The sequence below is a fragment of the Rattus norvegicus genome, chromosome 8 (assembly GCF_036323735.1).
Source record: "Rattus norvegicus strain BN/NHsdMcwi chromosome 8, GRCr8, whole genome shotgun sequence".
NCBI classification, from domain to species: domain Eukaryota; kingdom Metazoa; phylum Chordata; class Mammalia; order Rodentia; family Muridae; genus Rattus; species Rattus norvegicus.
The window spans coordinates 29,645,190-29,664,046 of record NC_086026.1 but is presented as its reverse complement, the minus strand read 5'-3'; the positions used below and the strand labels follow the sequence as shown (position 1 = coordinate 29,664,046).

Genomic DNA, 18,857 nt, shown 5'->3' with positions numbered 1-18,857 from the left:
TAAATTACTTAACAAACTAAAAGGGAAGGTTAAAAATATATAGTTGGTGAGACAATGTAACAGGGGGAAAAGACTAAAATTCATTACACTGATGATGAAACTTCCAAAGACGAAAAATAAATTAAAAAGACACAGTTGAGAGAGACGCACAGCTTAAAGACGCTTCCTTCTGAGCGGGATATCTATATATGCTGAGACCTGTTAGAATCTGAAGACTTGGGCTCGTTTTAAATTTTAACTGTTAGCCATATTACATGCAACCCAGAAGAGTTTGACCATTCAGTGACTTGTTGGAATGAAAAGACTCAAAACTTTTCAAAGTTCATCATGGAAAGATGTTTTAAAAGGTTGGCAACATGGACTGCTTACATCCAGCGCGACGATTCTGAAAGAGCGTCACCCTTGCTGTCATGGCTGGGCAGTGTCAGAAGTAACATGTTTCTAGTCAGGCCAGCACTAAAAATGAGAAAGCAGAGGGCATGAGCCATGTCCCTGGATCTGCCCTCACGGATACAAATGCTTCCTGTATTGAAGCAGCTCGTTACAGAAAACAGTGTCATCTAAACTAATGACTATCTTACTAAGTGCCTGGTTCCAGAACAGCTTGATTAAAATCACTTCTCTAACCATCCTAAAGAGCTAAAAGAAAATGAAAAAATAATGAGTATCCTTTCAGTACTGTTCATGAGTTTCTATTGATGAGGGAGACAATTTATCTTGTGGTTAAAAATGTAATTCCTCAGAAAGAAGGTAGGAGTGAGGAGTAAAAGGTGAGGGAAGAAAACAAGATACGTCTCTATTATAAATTTGAGGAGGAGCCAGCACAGTGTGACACTGAGGACAGGTTCGCTGACACGACAGCAGATATGGGTGATAGCCCGGAGGATAAAAACTGGGTTGGGGCAAAGAGCACACATGGACTGGACCTAGGCCTCCCGCACATACATAGCAGATGTGTGGCCTGGTCTTCATGTGGGTCCGGAACAACTGGAGCAGACGCTATCCCAAAAGCTGTTGCCTGTCTGTTCTAGCTGGGCTGCCTTGTCTGGCCTCAGTGGGAGAGGAAGCACCTAGCCTTGTAGAAAACTGAAGTGCCAGGGTGGGGGGATACCCAGGAGGGCCCCCGACCAATCAGAGGAGAAGGGGGTGGGGAAGGGTTATGAGAGGGGGTGACAGGGAAGAGGGGCGTGTGTAGGATGTAAAGTGCTAAGTAAAGATACACAAATGCAATTTTTAAAAATTGGGTTGGAGGAGGGGCTACATGTCTTTGGTTAATCAGTAGCAATCCTTCATAATTTAATTGTTATTGTCAGAAACTGTTGAAATAAATATCGAGTTTCACCCTTATACTAGAAAATGCTCACAAGTATCAGTAACTATGTGAGAATGGTTATTTTTCACATGACACAAAGCCCCAGAAAAGGTCCTCCATGAGGGTGACTAAGGGACCCTTCCGCTTGGCTCAGCTGTGTACTTCTCAGTGATACCGAAAACAGCACACAGTTAGGATCCCATTGCAATATTTCCAATCGAAATGGTCCAAAGGAAAGATAACTCTCAGTACAGCTGGGTGAGGCTGAAAGCTCTACATGTTGACCCTTGTACATGTGGGCTCACAGGGTCACGCGACAGGAGTGAGAATTAAGAGCAGTAATGTCCTTTCTAAGGTCTTCGGTTTATCTCCCAGCATTGAGGCAGGGTTCTTCCTAACTATCTTCTGAGTGTTGAGTGCCATATTAGTGTAAACATCTGCAGGGAAAGAAATTCCCCAACCCCAACCCCAACCCCCAACCCCCAACCCCCAACCCCTGGGATTTTATTCTTCTATTAATGGCTCTTCTTCCAAGAACCTGGTCTTCGGTCACCACAGTGTAATTAGTTACTGGCCAGCACATCTATCAACGAGTGTTTGCTAAGCACACACTGGGATAATGCTGTTTTCTCCGGTCTTTGAGGGTAGGCCTTCCTCTGCAGTGCCTCCCAATTGTTTCTCTTGTCAAATCCAGCTCTAATCCTAGACTCAAATATTCTCCCTAATCCTTCATTCCTCTCCTCACAGACTCCGTTATGACAGAGAAGAATGCACACTATTTATAACTGAATGCTTCCTGTACTTATTCAAGATAACTTCATTTTAAAGACAATTCTGTAACAATGAACTGCTTAAGAACAAGGGGCCACCTCAGCTTTTTCAGATTAAAAAACATTGTTTGAAAGAAAGAAAGAAAGAAAGAAAGAAAGAAAGGAAGGAAGGAAGGAAAAGCGAGCTACTACACAATTGCCCCCTGGCTGAACTTGCCATTTCCATGATTATTGCAAATCACCTTTACTTTCTAATTTCACCATTTACCAGTCTTACTCTTTCAGAGATTTCAACACACACACACACACACACACACACACACACACACACTCATACACACACACTCACACACACTTATACACACACTCATGCACACTCATACACACTCTCATACACACTCACACACACTCACACACACTCATACACACACTCACACACACTTATACACACTCATGCACAATCATACACACTCTCACACACACTCACACTCATACACACACTCATGCACACTCATACACACTCTCATACACACACACTCATACACACTCTCATACACACTCACACACACACACACACTCACACACACACACACACACACACACACACACACACACACACACACACACACACACACACCCCTGCATTTTCCCTCATTCTCCTTTCTTTCAATCTCTGTATCTGTCAGTTGTATACTTGGGTTCTCACTGGGTTCTCCAATGTTAACTCCACTCAGCTTCCATGTTTCCTAGAGCATTTCTTGTACCTCTCCAAGGCTTCTTATCGAAAATAAACACCAGATATTGGCATTCCCACCTTGCTATAACATGTAACCTTCAGACATAAATTTTTTAGATTTATTTATTATATATGAGTACACTGTCACTGTCTGCAGACACACCAGAAGAGGGCATCAGATCCCATTACAGATGGTTGTGAGCCACCATGTGGTTGCTGGGAATTGAACTCAGAACCACAGTCAGTGCTCTTAACCATTGAGCCATCTCTCCAGTCCCCAAATAGAGTTTTAAAAGAGAAAATATAATGAAAATTTAAAACTTAACTGTAGCTTGTTTTGCACTGGCCTTCCTACACTGTCCCCTCCACTCAGGGTCTCTTGTTCCTCTGCTGTCCTTGATCTTCCGGGCACCTCCTCCTCTTTACTCCCTTGAAATCCACTGCTCTCACCAGTCCTCTTGTATCTAATCATTGCTCGGTGACTAAGACTCAAAGCCTGTGTTATCCACTTCCTCTGACTTCCATCCCTCAAAGCTTCAACAGTTGAGAGCTATCACTGGTAGGGTCTGAACCAAAAATGCCAGAAGTCATCTTCCAGCCTCGATCTCACTTGTAAACTTTCTCATGTCTACACATCACGTGTATTGTTCTTGTACGGGCATTCGTGATTTTAAGTGTGTTGTAAATGAAATAAAACGCATTATACATACCACAAAATTCTCTCACAAACTTTGTTTCCACCAGCATTCCTAAACCTTGGTTAAAGTGCTGTCTTACATCTCAGACCTCCATGATCCTGAATACCACCATCAAATTAACATTTCTAAAACACTGCTTCATAGGTCACATGGAACTCCTACATCTTTAATACCTCCCACTGCCACGTATCAGCATGGTGTGCAGTCTTTATCGTCCAGCCTCCATGTTTCTTTGTCTATGGCTGCTCACCAATCAATCCAAATCTCACTGTAATCTGAACCTTAGCCAGCTTACCCACCGATTCTTAGCATCCACTGCCATCCTTTCTAAAGGCCTGGTTTCTGGGTACCAATCTGGAGCAGGCTTGCCCTTTCTAATGAAAAGCTCCCCTAATTCATTCTAAAAGTCCACGAAAGGTCAATGACTTCCTGGTTTAGGTGTTATGCTATCGTTGTCTAAGATGCTTCCACTAAAGAACCCTGGGTGAGTGGCATATCCGATTACTTACAGTATTTTCATATATTCCTGTGGGTCTGTAATTATTTTAAAATTAAAACTTTAACAATATATTGTAGATACCAACTATGTATCTGTGTGAAGATTCAAATCAAGTACCAAGATGATGAAGAATACAGTTTTGAAGACCTTCTACCTAAGGATGAGAAATGGAACAAACATTAAACAGTAGGAGCCTGTGGAAAGGACTAGAATGGTCATATCCCCAGGGGATGGGAATAACAGGAAAGAAGGCCCCAGGAATTTCTCTTGGAGCATGTCGGCTATGCCCTCAAAACCCCAGTATAGCTCAGAGCCATATACTTAGGGGAACATAAAATACAAAAAAAAATCCAAAACAAAGAAACTTGGAAAAAGTACAGAGTATTTAGAGAATGCTGAGTAGTTCAGACTCAATAAAAAATCTTAAAGACAAAAAATGCAGGGAATATGGCTGGCTGGATAACATGGGTTAACTTTGGAACTTTTGATTTAACACAGTAGATAGCAAAACTGTTAAATCTTTTAAAGAAAGGAGGTAACATGAGTAGATCCACTCTTTTAAGGGAGCTCATATGCACAGAAAGCTTCAACATGATACAGTTAGTTACAAGATTACTAAACAAATTAAGTATTCTGCTATCAGAAACAGTTTATATATTTCAAGAAAGGATCCAAGTATGTAACTATTAAAGTAAATATTCAATAACTAATAATAAAATAATATCAAGAAAAATACATGAGACATAAAGCAATAGGTACAAGCTGAACCTGGGCGAGGTAGGAGGATTATAATTTTGAGGCCATCCTGGTTTGTGCAGTAAAGAGGACAGAGGACAGGAAGGAATATTTAACACTAAAGACCTTTAGAAAATTCATAAGGAAGCTTACTACTGTATAGCTTCATATACATGAAAGATAGATAGATAGATAGATAGATAGATAGATAGATAGATAGATAGATAGATAGATGGATGGATAGACAGATGGATGGATGGGTGGGTGGATGGATGGATGGGTGGGTGGGTGGATGGGTGGGTAGATGGATGGCTAGATGGATGGATGGGTGGGTGGGTGGATGGGTGGGTATATGGATGGATGGGTAGATACATACATGATATCATATATGATATATCTATCATATATAGTAGATATTCATATATATTTTGATAGAGTTTAAATAGACCTTCTGTATAACAAGACAACAATGCTCCTATTAGCTGCCATAGACTAAGAAATAGAAGACCCAGTGTTAAGAACAGACACATTTGGAACAGTTGGCCAGCAAACTTCCATAGATAACCAAACATTACTGCCAACATTCTTGGTTCCCTACACAGAATGTGACTTTAAGAACCTATTGCTGAAGAGACCACTTGCTTGAGTCAGAAAACATGGGGAAATCAAGCCATAACTGACCTGTAAACTAATTATTACTAGCTAGTCCAAATGGTGAGATTTAGGTTCATCAAAGAGGCCCTATCTCAAAATAATATTATGAACAGTTATTGAGAAAGACAATTCAATTTCAATGTTGACTTCTGGTATTCACGAGCATATGCATAAATGCATACATACCCATTTAACATGCATAGTGTTCATGTGTGTGTGTGAACTACCCAGGGGACCTGGTTCAGGCACTACCCCACAGGTCAAGGAGCTGATGGACTGCTGCCTAAAGCAAGCTCATTTCTCCCAGGATGCTTTGCTTTTGGTCATGGTGTTTTATCAGGATGAGCCCTAACTGAGATACCATTTAATGTCATAGTTGACCTTTGGTAAAAGTCTTCTGAGTAGCTTTGGGACTTTCTTCTTCTTCTTCTTCTTCTTCTTCTTCTTCTTCTTCTTCTTCTTCTTCTTCTTCTTCTTCTTCTTCTTCTTCTTCTTCTCCTTCTTCTCCTTCTTCCTCCTCTCTTCTTGTTATTATTATTTTATTAATATCCCATATTTAGTGAGAATTTATAATGTGTCAGGTTCTTGCTAAGCATTTTCCATGTACTGCTACTTTTAACTTTGTAAGTTCTATAATAAAGCACCATTATACCTCTATGTAGAAGTTGAGAAAACAAAAACTACACAGATAATTTTCCTACTTTGAAAATCCATATTTTTTTAAAAAGCTATGAAAAAAGTATAATAGTCTATGTAGAAAAAAGGTTCAAAAGTCGATCAATGATTTCTTTTGGAGCCCTTTCCATATGGAATTCATTTATATTCCCTTAATGCAAGGCTTCAAACTTATAAAAATTCAAAGACCAATAGTTAGAAGTTAGACAGGTGGCTCAGTGGCTAAGAGCACTGGCTGCTCTTCGAGAGGGTCCAGGTTTGATTCCCGGAAACCACATGGCAGCTCACATTTCTTGGGGATCTGACAACCTCTTCTGGCTCAGGGACACCAGTCAGACTCATGGTACACAGACAAACATGTAGGCAAAACACATGAAGTAAAATGTTTTTAAAAGATCAATAAGTTAAACCAGGCTAACCATATGAAAGTAAACCACAGATGTCTTGACAGGATTCTTGTGAAAGTCCAGGGAACTAAACTGAAACCGGAGTCTCAAACACAGCACTAAACTCTTCCAGCACTGACTGCAGCTTAAGACGCCAGCGTAGGACGACTCTCTGTCAGGAAGGACGAAGGCCGCACTGGTTACTGCACGCAGATTTGCACCTGTGCTTTCTCCCATCCACTTAATGGAACAAAGGGGCAGAAACTGCTGCTGTCTGTGTGGTCCACATCACATCTCCAAGTACTATATTCCCCGATCCCCGTCCAGGGAAAGGCTGACCTTCCTTGCTAACTTAGCTTCTTCCTCGTTGATCATTGAGGCTTTGGCCCCATCGTGCCCCTGTGAGCACCTGAAGCTTTCCCTGGGGGCAGCTGCCAATCCTGGGCCATCTTCAAGCTCTTTGTCTGGGTCAAGGTTTTTCTGGCAACCTGTTTCAGGACCCATGACACTTGCCTGCCATGCTTCCATATTAAGAGTGTCGCTTAACACCAGTGGAAGGGGAAGCCCTGGGTCCTGCTAAGACTGAACCCCCAGTGAACTAGACTGTTGGGGGGAGGGCGGCAATGGGGGGAGGGTGGGGAGGGGAACACCCATAAGGAAGGGGAGGGGGGAGGGGGATGTTTGCCCGGAAACTGGGAAAGGGAATAACACTCGAAATGTATATAAGAAATACTCAAGTTAATAATAAACAAAAAAAAAAAAGTGTATTCTAGCTGGAGAGATGGCTCAGTGGTTAAGAGCACTGACTGCTCTTCCAGAGACCAATTCCCAGCAACCACATGGTGGCTCATGACCATCTGTAGTGAGATCTGATGCCCTCTTAGGTGTGTCTGAAGACAGCACATACATAAAATAAATAAATAAATCTTTAAAAAAAAAAAGAGTGTCGCTTAACACACTGTTCACTGGTGAACAGGATGACATTTAAAGAAATGAAAGAAAAGAGGAAAATAACTTTTGTGCTTATGAGGTTCCCGATATGTGTTAGTTTGATTCTTGTATGGACTGTTTACATCTATATACACATACATTCGAATATTTGAAAATCTCTCTCTCTCTCTCTCTCTCTCTCTCTCTCTCTCTCTCTCTCTCTCTCCCCAAAGCAGTGAAGTCAAATCTCTCAGCCACACGCACAGGCAGGGACAAAGCAAATGACAGTCCTGTACAAGAAGACCAGCTAGGTCATTAAATCATTCACATTTGATGAAAAAGAAAACAAACACACCATCCAGTGGTCTTCCTGCTGTAGGAGCAGAATGTATAGAACTGAGTTAGAATACATTAACGAAGGTCAGCTTCCTATGAGATGTAAGTCCATCCAGGAAGATGCAGGGACCAGGGATCCAGTTAGGGTAGCATAAGCTTGCACTGCTGCCCTACAGAGAATCTGCTCAGAAAGGGTGACGTGGAAGTCTGCACACGAGATGGCAAAGGCAAGCAGAAGAGGCCCGAGGCAAAGGAGGCCAGCAGGACGAGCACAGGCTTCTGAAGATCTGGGTCTGTGAGTCCCAGATGAGGGAGAATACTTGACAAATTCTTTTTCTTGGTCTGGGTTACGTCATTCAATATGGTCTTTTCCTGTTCCATGTATTTACCAGAAAATTTCAGGTTTTCAGTTTTCTTTACAGCAAACAGAGTTGTGGAGCCCAGGCAGAAAGACAGGAAGAACGGGGTTGGGGATTTGGCTCAGTGGTAGAGCGCTTGCCTAGCAAGTGCAAGGCCCTGGGTTCGGTCCCCAGCTCCGGATAAAAAAAAAAAAAAAAAAAAAAAAAAGAAAAGAAAAGAAAAAAGACAGGAAGAACCAGGATCAAGGAGAGACTGTGTCTCCTAGTAATGTTAGAAGCTATATCCATAAAGTCTCGGGAGCATGGCTGTTTAAACATGAGCCAGGTGAGGAGACACAATGGACGTGCTGCAGTGGATGGAGGAAATATCACAGCCTCAGCTCTATACCAAGAGCTGCATCAACTAAGGAAGGCTGAGAGCGGGAGAAACAGTCTTTCCTAGAGAAGACACAACACTTAGTTACCCAGTCTCAAATGGTCAGATCTGAAAATATACTATATACTATATAGTAATACTATATAGACCAAGAAGGCGTCCTTAGGAATTAGGAGTGTGTGTGTGTGTGTGTGTGTGTGTGTGCATAAGCACAATTAATGAAAAAAAAGAGGCAATGAATTTGAAAGAGAACAAGGAAGGATATAAGAAGGGTGTGGAGGGAGAAAATGGAAAGGGGAAATAATACAATTATATCGTACACACTCACACACCCACTGCACGAGTGCGTGCGTGCACACACACACACACACACACACACACTCCATACTGTACCACCAATTAGTGAAAAAAGTAATAAATTTGTAAGACAGCAAGGCTTAGGGCTTAGAGGGCTAGGAGGGAGGAAAAGAAAAGGAGACATAATATAATTATATTATGTTCTCAACAATGAAAGGAGGTTTTTTAAAAGGTCATAATGTAATTGCTAGTAGCAGAAGAGTTTCTGACCGTGGCCTCCAGGGAGGTGCTCTCACCCAGCCTTCACTGCAGCAATTGAAAGGGCATGGCCAGAGTGCCCGCCTCATAAAGTCCCAAGGCTAGCAGACACCATAGGGTTTCTATTCGGAGATGTTTATCCATCTGCACTTTAATATGGGGCATGGTAAAATTACACACACTCCTGACTTTTAATACAACCACTTAGTCAGCGACTTCTCGGGCCCTGGTTACCTCAGCTGTTAAGTGAGGGAGGTGAACCAGATGATTCCTAAGTTCTTATCTAAACCTTAAAGTAAGCTTGTGTCTGCCTGTGTGCTCATTAATCCAGTCCATTCTAACACCCCCACCCCGCAGCCTCACCAACTCGACAGCACTCCACTGCGTCCTTGATATTCTAACACTCCCCTGCAGCCTTGTTTCTTCTAACACACCAGTGTGCCCTTGTACACCGGGTCAGCTCTTACAGCTATGTTGCTGTTGTGAGCTGAACAATTAAAGACTGGAAGCAGAACTAACTCATGGTACCTCTTACTTTTCCCATTACGTTAGTATCATGCCACCTATAGAGACAAACAGTAAGCACAAACATGCATGGTGAATCTTTCCTGGGAGACTGTGTCCTCACAGACAAGGAAGGAGACTGTGAGAAGCTGAAGAGGGGAGCCCACATGCAGAACAGCTTATCCCTGAGGTGAGAAGTTAGTACTGCTGTGGTCTGTGTGGCCTAGAGCACAGTGCAGCTGGCCAGGATGTCTGTTCCATGCCTAACACTTCCAGAGACGGTGTTAACTCTGGGCTAGACTTCCTCCTGCTTCTGCTTTCTGTGGTGACAGGGCAACAGCGCTCCATGTCTTGTCTCCCTCAAGAATGAGCTAAGTGTAGGAATGAAATGTGTGACGATTCTGAATTGGGGGAGGAAAGGATTTCAGGTGACAGTGAGCACTGTGATGAGGAAGGACAGGGCGGGCACAGCTGCTCACAATTACTCGTGGTGCAATTAGACCCACAGGGGAGGGAGGGCCACCAGCAGGTGAGAGGGATGGGATGACTGACAGCAGACTCCAGCACACTCGACTTCCACTTAGCTGGGGAAAAGTGCTCAGCCAGATGGGCAGGAAGGGATCCGTCTGGCTAGCACTCCTAGGCTGGGAACAGACGTGTTTCCTGTCAGCCTCTATTTCTTCCTCCTGCTTGTCCCCTTTCCTCTGTCTCTCACATATACAGAGTTTTTACATTAACAGGTTAAATATTCCAAACCCTACACATACACACAACTTCCCAGTTGCTTAGTTACTTGCAGAAAAATGGCACAAGTTGCAGTAAGTGTGTCTAGTGGGGACTCTGGGTTTCTGCTCCCAGCCAGACTCAGACTGGGGTGCACAGAAAGGCCTGGGCAACCACCTCAGCTGACAGGAGACTGTTTTCTTCTTTCTTTCTGTTGCTGCTGATGTGATAAAAATGTCCTGGCAAAGTGAACATTAGGAAGAAAGGAAGGAAGTAAGAAAGGAAGGAAGGAAGGAAGGAAGGAAGGAAGGAAGGAAGGAAGGAAGGAAGGAAGGAAGGAAGGGTTATTCTGTCTCAGAGTTCAAGAGTAAAGTCAGTAATAGTGGGGAAGTAAAGGAGGCAGACAGACACTACAGTGGGTCACACTGTGCTCACGGCCAGAAACAGACAGATGATTACTAACACTCGGCTTGCTTTCCCATTTTACACAGTCCAGGCATCAGGAAGGGTCCAGCACACAGTTAAGGTGAGTCTTCCTACATCACGGTAATTGGCACAGACATGCCCAGAAGCCCATCTCCCAGGTGACTGAAGACACTGCCAGGTCAGGTGAGCTGAGCCCCCTCCCCACTCCTTCCAGAACTCCCACATCTTCTCCCGTGAAACATGGAGGGAACGTGCATACTCTCTGTGCCAGTCAGAATACAGAGCTTTCAGGTCACACATCACCGAGCCTTGTCTTAGGAATATACCCCTCTGAAGGCAGGCAGAGGACAGACTGGAGATCAAAAGGAAGAGCAAGAGGATGTGACAAGGACAAGACGCCAAGCACCACCCTCCCCACCCCATAAAGAACCACAACAGACCAGCTAACAAATACTCTTCAGAAGTACAAGCTGGGTTCTGTATGTAGTATGTTAAAAAAAATGTTTTTCAAATAATCAAACGCAGCATCCTGAGAACACAGCTGGCTCTGAAGGAGCGCGCATACCTACCTGCAATAGCAGCCCTAACTGTGCTCCAAGCAGGCTAAGTGCTTCACACACGGCAAGTCTCATCCTTCCTAATGCTGCAACCCTTAACGTCACAATGTGGTGACCCCCGACCATAAAGTTATTTCATCGCCACTTCACAACTATAATCTTGCTACTGTTATGAATCATAATGTAAATATCTGATATGCAACTCCCAAAGGGGTCATGACCTCCAGGTTGAGAACTGCTGTTCTAGTGGAAGACAGCAGGGTTGGAAACCAATGCCGGGGTGAGGGAGCAGCTAAGTCGAAAGGCAAGATCCAAACACTGGTCTGTCTGCCCCTGAAGCCTGGGCTTATCAGATAATGTTACACAGCCTCCGTGTTTATCTTTTGAAGATTTCACCCAAATTCCCTCTTTTGGGCATTCTGACTTAAGAGGGAAAGAAGGCGACAGCAGAAAATCAGCTCAGTGGATAGAAGCCATAGTGAAAGAAGGAGAGCGTCTCGTCACCTCTCAGTCTGTGGCGCTTGCTTGAGTAAAACCCTGCCACAGCTGCAGGGCATAGTGACTTCACTGGGATCGTGCTCCTCGAACCGATATTGAAAGGTTGGAAGGAGAAGCGGGCCTAGGAGCGTCCAAGGGCCTAAGTGCAGTGTGACTGACCACTCGGACCCACACTGTGGCAAGGCAAGCTTAGCTGTCTGGACCTCAGTGAAGGACCACAAGGGCCAGCTGGGGCTCTCCCCACCTTGACCACAGGTGCCTTGGTCCTCTGCTCACCTCTGTGATCCTGGGCCTTTCCCTCAGATCACAGTCCGGGCAAACAGCAGACAGGACCTAACTCATCTGGACCACATTAATTCCTTGTATCGTGTTATTTACATTCATGAAATGCAGTATCTTGAGATCACATTTGGTAAAACTTTTCCTTAAAAACACTTTTATTCTCTAATCCCCTTTTTATTGGTTAGAAGCAAAACAAAATGGATCATATATTTGAGGACAGAGACAAGGAAAAGAGAAGACATACCATTCTAGAAATGCCTAGCAAGCAAATGCCCGGAGAATATTTACCCATGTGGTTACCACAGGATATGTGGGGGAGAAACGTGAAAGCAATTTTCTTGGCTATCTTCACTTTAATATGAGATTCAAACCCACGTGCAGCTGGAGCTGCATTTCCCTAATGGGAAGAGCACCGTCCTTGGGGAGGGCGGCAGGATTCTTACCTGGCATTACCATGGCCTGCGGGGCCGCAGCATCGGTGCTCACGCAGAGGCGCCCGCCTTTAGCCAGTCTGTCGCACAGCAGAGTGATGTGCTTCTTCAGCCGGCTGGTGTCTTTGGGCACGCTCAGCTGGCTGCTGAGGTTCAAAGCCTGCTCCTTGGAACTCTTCGACAGGCAGGTTTTCAAAAGGTGGGCAACGGCGGCATCCACGGTCTCTTCCCAGCCCTGCGTGCAAAAGCCAGTTTGGAATTTGTATACATACGCACGGCAGCAGGCCAGTTAGCAAGGCTTTAACAAGGTCTCCAGGTGCTGAGCTACTGATTCGCCTGGACAGCCTCCTCCAAGGACTGAGGCAACTGGAGGAGCTGGCGTGTGGGAGGTGCTGTGTCCTGTACCAGGAATAGGGTAACCTGCAGTAAGGTCTATCTGCGGTGTGGGCCTGTTTGATGATCTGGAGGCTCAAAGGACCAGGAATGTCCCTTCCTTTGCCTTACATTCTGCAGGAGAGGATCTGGGCCTTAGGGAACCCCTAGCTATGGCAGGGGCACCTGGGATGGAGAGAAGATACTGCCACTTCAGCTGCTTGAGCCGAAGTCTTGAGGCTGTGGGCAAAAGCTGATAGTGCTAGTCTCCAGAGTGATTTGGGAAACTGTGAGGGTTTATCTAGTTCTATTTCAGTATCACATGGCAACAACAACAATAATAATAATAATAATAATAATAATAATAATAATAATAATAAAACAAAAATAAATAAAAAACCCAAAAGGCACAAAGAAATGGCATCGTCCCCCTTTTCTTCAGAGCAATTGCATGAGCTACACCAGTAAAGACTGGGGGAAACGCGGTGTCACCCTTAAATGTCGAGGCTGCCATTCTAGGACCATCACTGCTGCCCGGGGACCTCAGCACCAGCACAGAAGACAGCAGCGCACTGTACTAACCCAAAGGGACCGCCCAGGCAGGTTCCAGTAAAGGGTGCAGGGCAGGAAGAGCCGATCAAGGCCCCCACTAAGCATCTTAGGGATGACTGACAAGATCCTCCTGACAGAGGGCCTAAGGCATTCAAGGCATCACACTTGCCTCCTGTCTCCCGGGAACCCACAACCCTGGCCTCCAGTCAGCTCCGCTCTGTGGGCAGCTGAGCTGGCTCTGGCTGCACGATGACTGTACAGCTCAGGCTCCTCCTCACTGACACGGTCTTCCTCCCAGGCACATACGGTCGGTTCTTAAACCAAAGTCCAGACTCTCTCTCTTCCTGCTGACTGCCATACACAATAAACCAAGACTTTCATTCCATTGACCCATTTCTATCTCCAGGTAAAAGATGCCACCAGGAAAATTAGGAATTTGAAAAATGAACCTGAGAATCCTTTCAAGAGGACCTGAAAAATCTTTAAAACCACTTCTTGTACCAAATCACTATAACATAATAAACCACTGGTTGCTATATAGACATCTTTCTACTACTAGCGAAAATCTACAGTAGACTAATATCTAAAATTGCCTTCAGTAACCTCCTCAGAGAGGACATTTTTCTATATTGCTTTTGGGGCCTTTGACCACGTCCTGTGCAGTGCAAGAATGAGTCCTGCAGAATTCTTTAGCAGCTATATGCTCTGTGGACATTTCAGCATTAAAGAAGATCTTCTGTGTCACTTAGACTGCTCATTTAAGCAAGCCACTGTATTTATAGATAGACTATATTAGCTTATCAGAAAACAAAAGTCGACAGTATTTACTCAACACAGGATGACTTCTACAAATTTCTTTTCCTGCTGCCAACGTGTGGGGCAAGTAAAAAACCATGTCACGTATTGTTGGAACGTGGTCCAAGAATGGAGTCTTGTGAGGAGAATTCTGAGTATCTTAACTCCAATAAAACAAGACAAGAGTCGTGTGACCTCAGTTTCCCCTCCCCGGTGCAGGGGGTGCATTTGCCTTAGGTTGTCCATTACAACTGGCTGTTGCTATGCCATACCAACAGGCAGCGATGTGGGGCTTGATTTGTGGCTGTACCCATTACTCGTGTGACTGTTCTTAACCCTCAGGGCAGTGGCTCTCAACCTTCGGGTTGTGACCCGTTTGGGGGTTGTGTATCACTTACCCTGCATATCAGACATTTGCACTCCAATTCATAACAGGAGCAAAACTGCAATTATGATGCAGCAATAAAAAGGTCACGGTTAGGGTCACCACAACACGAGGAGCGGTAGTGAAGGGTCCAGGTGTTAGGAAGGCTCTTAACCAGTGCCTCCGAGTATAAATTGTCTCCTGCTCTGAATAAAGTTGGCTTTACATGAATTTAGTTTGCTTCATTTTTAGGTTCCACTCTCACAGGTCTCACCGCACACCGGAGTAGTAGACAATGTAAAGATATTTAGTGTAGATAGTGCTTTAATATAATAAGATATGGTGACAATACTCAGATCACTAATAAAATATTTTGAGGGCCTAAGCTGCTGCATAAATTCAAATATAATAATAAAAGATTGTCCTTATGAGGTAAGAGATGGTGGAAAGCGATAATACTTGGTTGAACAGATAGCATAACCGCCTAATAAAATATGAAACAGACATTTCAGGAAGTAGGAACTTCCAGTGAGGAGCTGGAAGACTAGCTGTTCGAGCACCTCCCTGGTGCACGGCTGCTGCCTCTGTTAGTTTCCAGCATGGAAAGCACACATGCACCCACCTGCAGATGACAGACTCTTATTCTTTACTCAGACTAATAATCTGCCATGCATTTCAACAGTGGGGTGCAATACTGATATGAGGAATTCCTGCTAAAACTTCTAGAAGAGAAGACAGGACGCGGCTTTGGTGAAGCTACCTTGGGCTTTAGTTCTCGTCTGTATCTTTAACCTCAAGGCTGACCCGTGTATTGCCTAAGTAGACAAAAGCACGTGTGAACAAAAGGGAGGGAAGAGGGCGGGCGTGAGTGTGCATCTTATTCTTCTTTGTAGCCCTTGACCATGGTGGAAATCAACTTCTTCAAAGTTGGGGTTGAAGGAGCATTGTCTCCTCAAATCTGAATAATCGGACCTCCCCTTTTTGTTTTCCTCAAGTCCTTGGCTCTCCCCTCTGCGTGAACTGTGTGCCTTAGTTCTCTACCTGAACCACACCTTGGGCCCCTCAGGTCCCTCTTAGAGTAGTACTCTGACAAGCTGAACCTCTTGCTTCTTCTTGTGAGGAACTGGACCACAGCCTTGCTGCATAACCAGACTCAAGAGAAAAACATCCCAAAACACAAACCCACTGATTTAAGTGATCCCTTCCTGTTTTCCTCTCACCCCCTAGTTTGGCATTCCAAGACCACACAGAAGTGTTAATATTTTAGACTATGGCTTCATGCTGCTTTCTCTGTCAAGGTTGCCAGTGGCTGCAGGAAGAGCCTTCTATTTTGACCATCCTCAACTGGAATTAAAATCCAGAGAAGTATCTAGAATAGAACACCAAGCGACCCTTCTACAGTATAGTTTAACGCGCCGTTTTCCTCTATAGTAGTCAAATGAAAGCAAGGCTAGTTACCACAAATCAAATTTCAAAATCGTAATGAATATGAAGTGGTATAGCTTTAAATGGTCTTTTACATTTCAGCGATAGTCGGTACACTCATTTATTTTTACCTATTTCTCTATGTGTGGCGTGCGTGCGTGTTTGGGCCTATGTGTTCAGGTGTGAGAGTGGGGGGTACATAATTGCCAAGGCGTGTGCATGGAAGCCAGAGAGTAACTTTGGGCATCAGTCTTCGCTTTTCATTTATGTAAGGCAAGGTCTCCTTGGTTGGTCACTGGGCACACTGGAGACTTAGAGAGTTTCCCAGAATTCTCTGGTCACCATCTGCCACCTCGCCATTGCACTGCTTACACAGCAGAGGCTGCCAGGTTGGTCGTTTTTACTTAGTCCTGAGATTCATTTGTATTTATTTTTAAAAAGAACATTTATGATTAAATGGTACATGATATTAAATGCTGTGAAGTTAAAAAATGAAAGAGACTCAGATATGGTTCTTCTCTATCAGTGCCTTGCATCACTTATAATAAAAAATATTAAAACTATAACAATGTAGAAAATAACATACATTTAGAGAGTGGTAGATTTAAAGTATTTTAGCAGGATTTGTTTTGTCCTCTAGTTTTGTTCTAGAACCAAAATCCTCAAATAAGTTATTTAAGATAGAAAGGGCTTTCTTCTGACCATCACATGTGCAACACGTGTGCACAAACAAATACACACACCACAAACATTTTTATAAAAACCTTTAAGACGCATATGGTGTCTTGTTATTTACTAAAACTATTCCTGTATGTACAGAAAAGCATGGAAATGAACCTAAATTTAGTGAAGCAAGCATGTTCCTCTTTTTGCAAAGCTAAGGGAAATACTTCCTAAACATAAGGCAAAGGGTCCCCACAGAGAAAGCCTGTCACTACCACACAGGTGTCCCCACAGAGAAAGTATGTCACTAACACACAGGTGTCCCCACAGAGAAAGCCTGTCACTACCACACAGGTGTCCCCACAGAGAAAGCCTGTTACTACCACACAGGTGTCCCTACAGAGAAGGCCTGTCACTACCACACAGGTGTCCCCACAGAGAAAGCCTGTCACTACCACACAGGTGTCCCCACAGAGAAGGCGTGTCACTACCACACAGGTGTCCCCACAGAGAAGGCGTGTCACTACCACACAGGTGTCCCCACAGAGAAGGCCTGTCACTACCACACAGGTGTCCCCACAGAGAAGGCGTGTCACTACCACACAGGTGTCCCCACAGAGAAGGCCTGTCACTACCACACAGGTGTCCCCACAGAGAAGGCGTGTCACTACCACACAGGTGTCCCCACAGAGAAGGCCTGTCACTACCACACAGGTGTCCCCACAGAGAAAGCCTGTCACTACCACACAGGTGTCCCCACAGAGAAGGCCTGTCACTACCACACAGGTGTCCCCACAGAGAAGGCCTGTCACTACCACACAGGTGTCCCCACAGAGAAGGCCTGTCACTACCACACAGGTGTCCCCACAGAGAAGGCCTGTCACTACCACACAGGTGTCCCCACAGAGAAAGCCTGTCACTACCACACAGGTGTCCCCACAGAGAAGGCCTGTCACTACCACACAGGGGTCCCCACAGAGAAGGCGTGTCACTACCACACAGGTGTCCCCACAGAGAAGGCCTGTCACTACCATACAGGTGCACAGATTCCTACATATGCAAGCAACCACTGATGTCAGCGAGGCCACCCATCTCTAGAACAAATGAGATCTGGCTCATTCCAGTTCTGCAGGTCCCCAGAATGGTGAACATCAATTTGTCTAAAAGGAACTGCTGACTTTGGACAGAGGCTTCTTCACCTTCAGAAACACATGATTCAACTGAGGGAGGAGTAAAAGTAACAGTGAAAAGGAACTTCTGAGGCTCAGAAGCCAGTTGAGACAACACAGTCTCAGGCACGCCCGACCCCCGCCATGACACCCTCCTGCTGCCATGCCAGGTAGTGCAGAGCAGTGGCCTGTGCTACTGGCTTAAGAGAAAAACCTGGGCCAGGACAGGTTGCTTACATATTTCTTCTTACTTGGGAAAGCGATATGCTATTTTTTTTAAAAAAAAAAATATGTCTAAGTAAGGCTCACAGAGCTCTTTGAGCGATTACTTGACATCTTAACTGTTAAAAAGCACACCACCAGAGCTTAACTGGAAGTCCCTTGGCTTTTGTTCCTCTTAACAATACATGGAGGAATGTGAGGACGGTAGTGCCCAGTATCTTCAGAATCCCCGTGTGACATCATATTCTATCTTGCTGTTGAATGACAGCAGTGATGACCCCACTTTGGGATGCTTGCCGCACACGTGGTCTCACATTGGGCATTCGACTGGTCCTCAGGAATTTCCAGAGGTGTAAAGGCTGTCTTCATGAAAACCACACACCCTTGCAAAGTTTTCAAAGGTGCCACAAACGTCTTTGGCTCTTGTTTTGCGAGGGTTTCCCAGTGATGGTTAGGCTTGAGCCGGGTGTTGTATGTGCTAAGCATGTGGCCTCCCATCCAGCTACACATACTCCGCCTGGATCACAGTTTTTAAAAATATGGTTTACACATTTGGTTTCCTAAGGGTGTGTTATTATGTTTTTGCTTTTTAAAGAACATTTTTTTATTTCTGGTTTATTATTGTTGTCACCTTCCAAATGACATAATGATAAAAGATAAAAATCCTGCAATCGTGATGAGCAGTCAGAGGCTGTGTGCAGTTTAGTTGATAGAAACTAAACAAAAAAATATATAATGTTTGGTTATTTTCTGCTTAAAAATATAATTTGGATACATATATACATGTATAGATAATTTATGGAGGAAGAAAACCTTGTACCTGTATTGTTTTATTCATTTATTGTGCTTAATG

At 44.3% G+C, this 18,857-nt stretch overlaps 1 protein-coding gene across 27 annotated transcripts in view; it reads right to left on the bottom strand.

The window, feature by feature from the left end:
• Positions 1-18,857, bottom strand: part of Bbs9 (Bardet-Biedl syndrome 9) — a 425,044-nt gene that overhangs the window by 49,843 nt on the left and 356,344 nt on the right. For all 27 annotated transcript variants that reach the window (XM_039082282.2, XM_039082284.2, XM_063265362.1 and 24 more), the window contains one exon: positions 12,455-12,677. In XM_039082282.2, the coding sequence (XP_038938210.1) occupies positions 12,455-12,677 (223 nt within the window). The remainder of the gene's footprint in view (positions 1-12,454; positions 12,678-18,857) is intronic.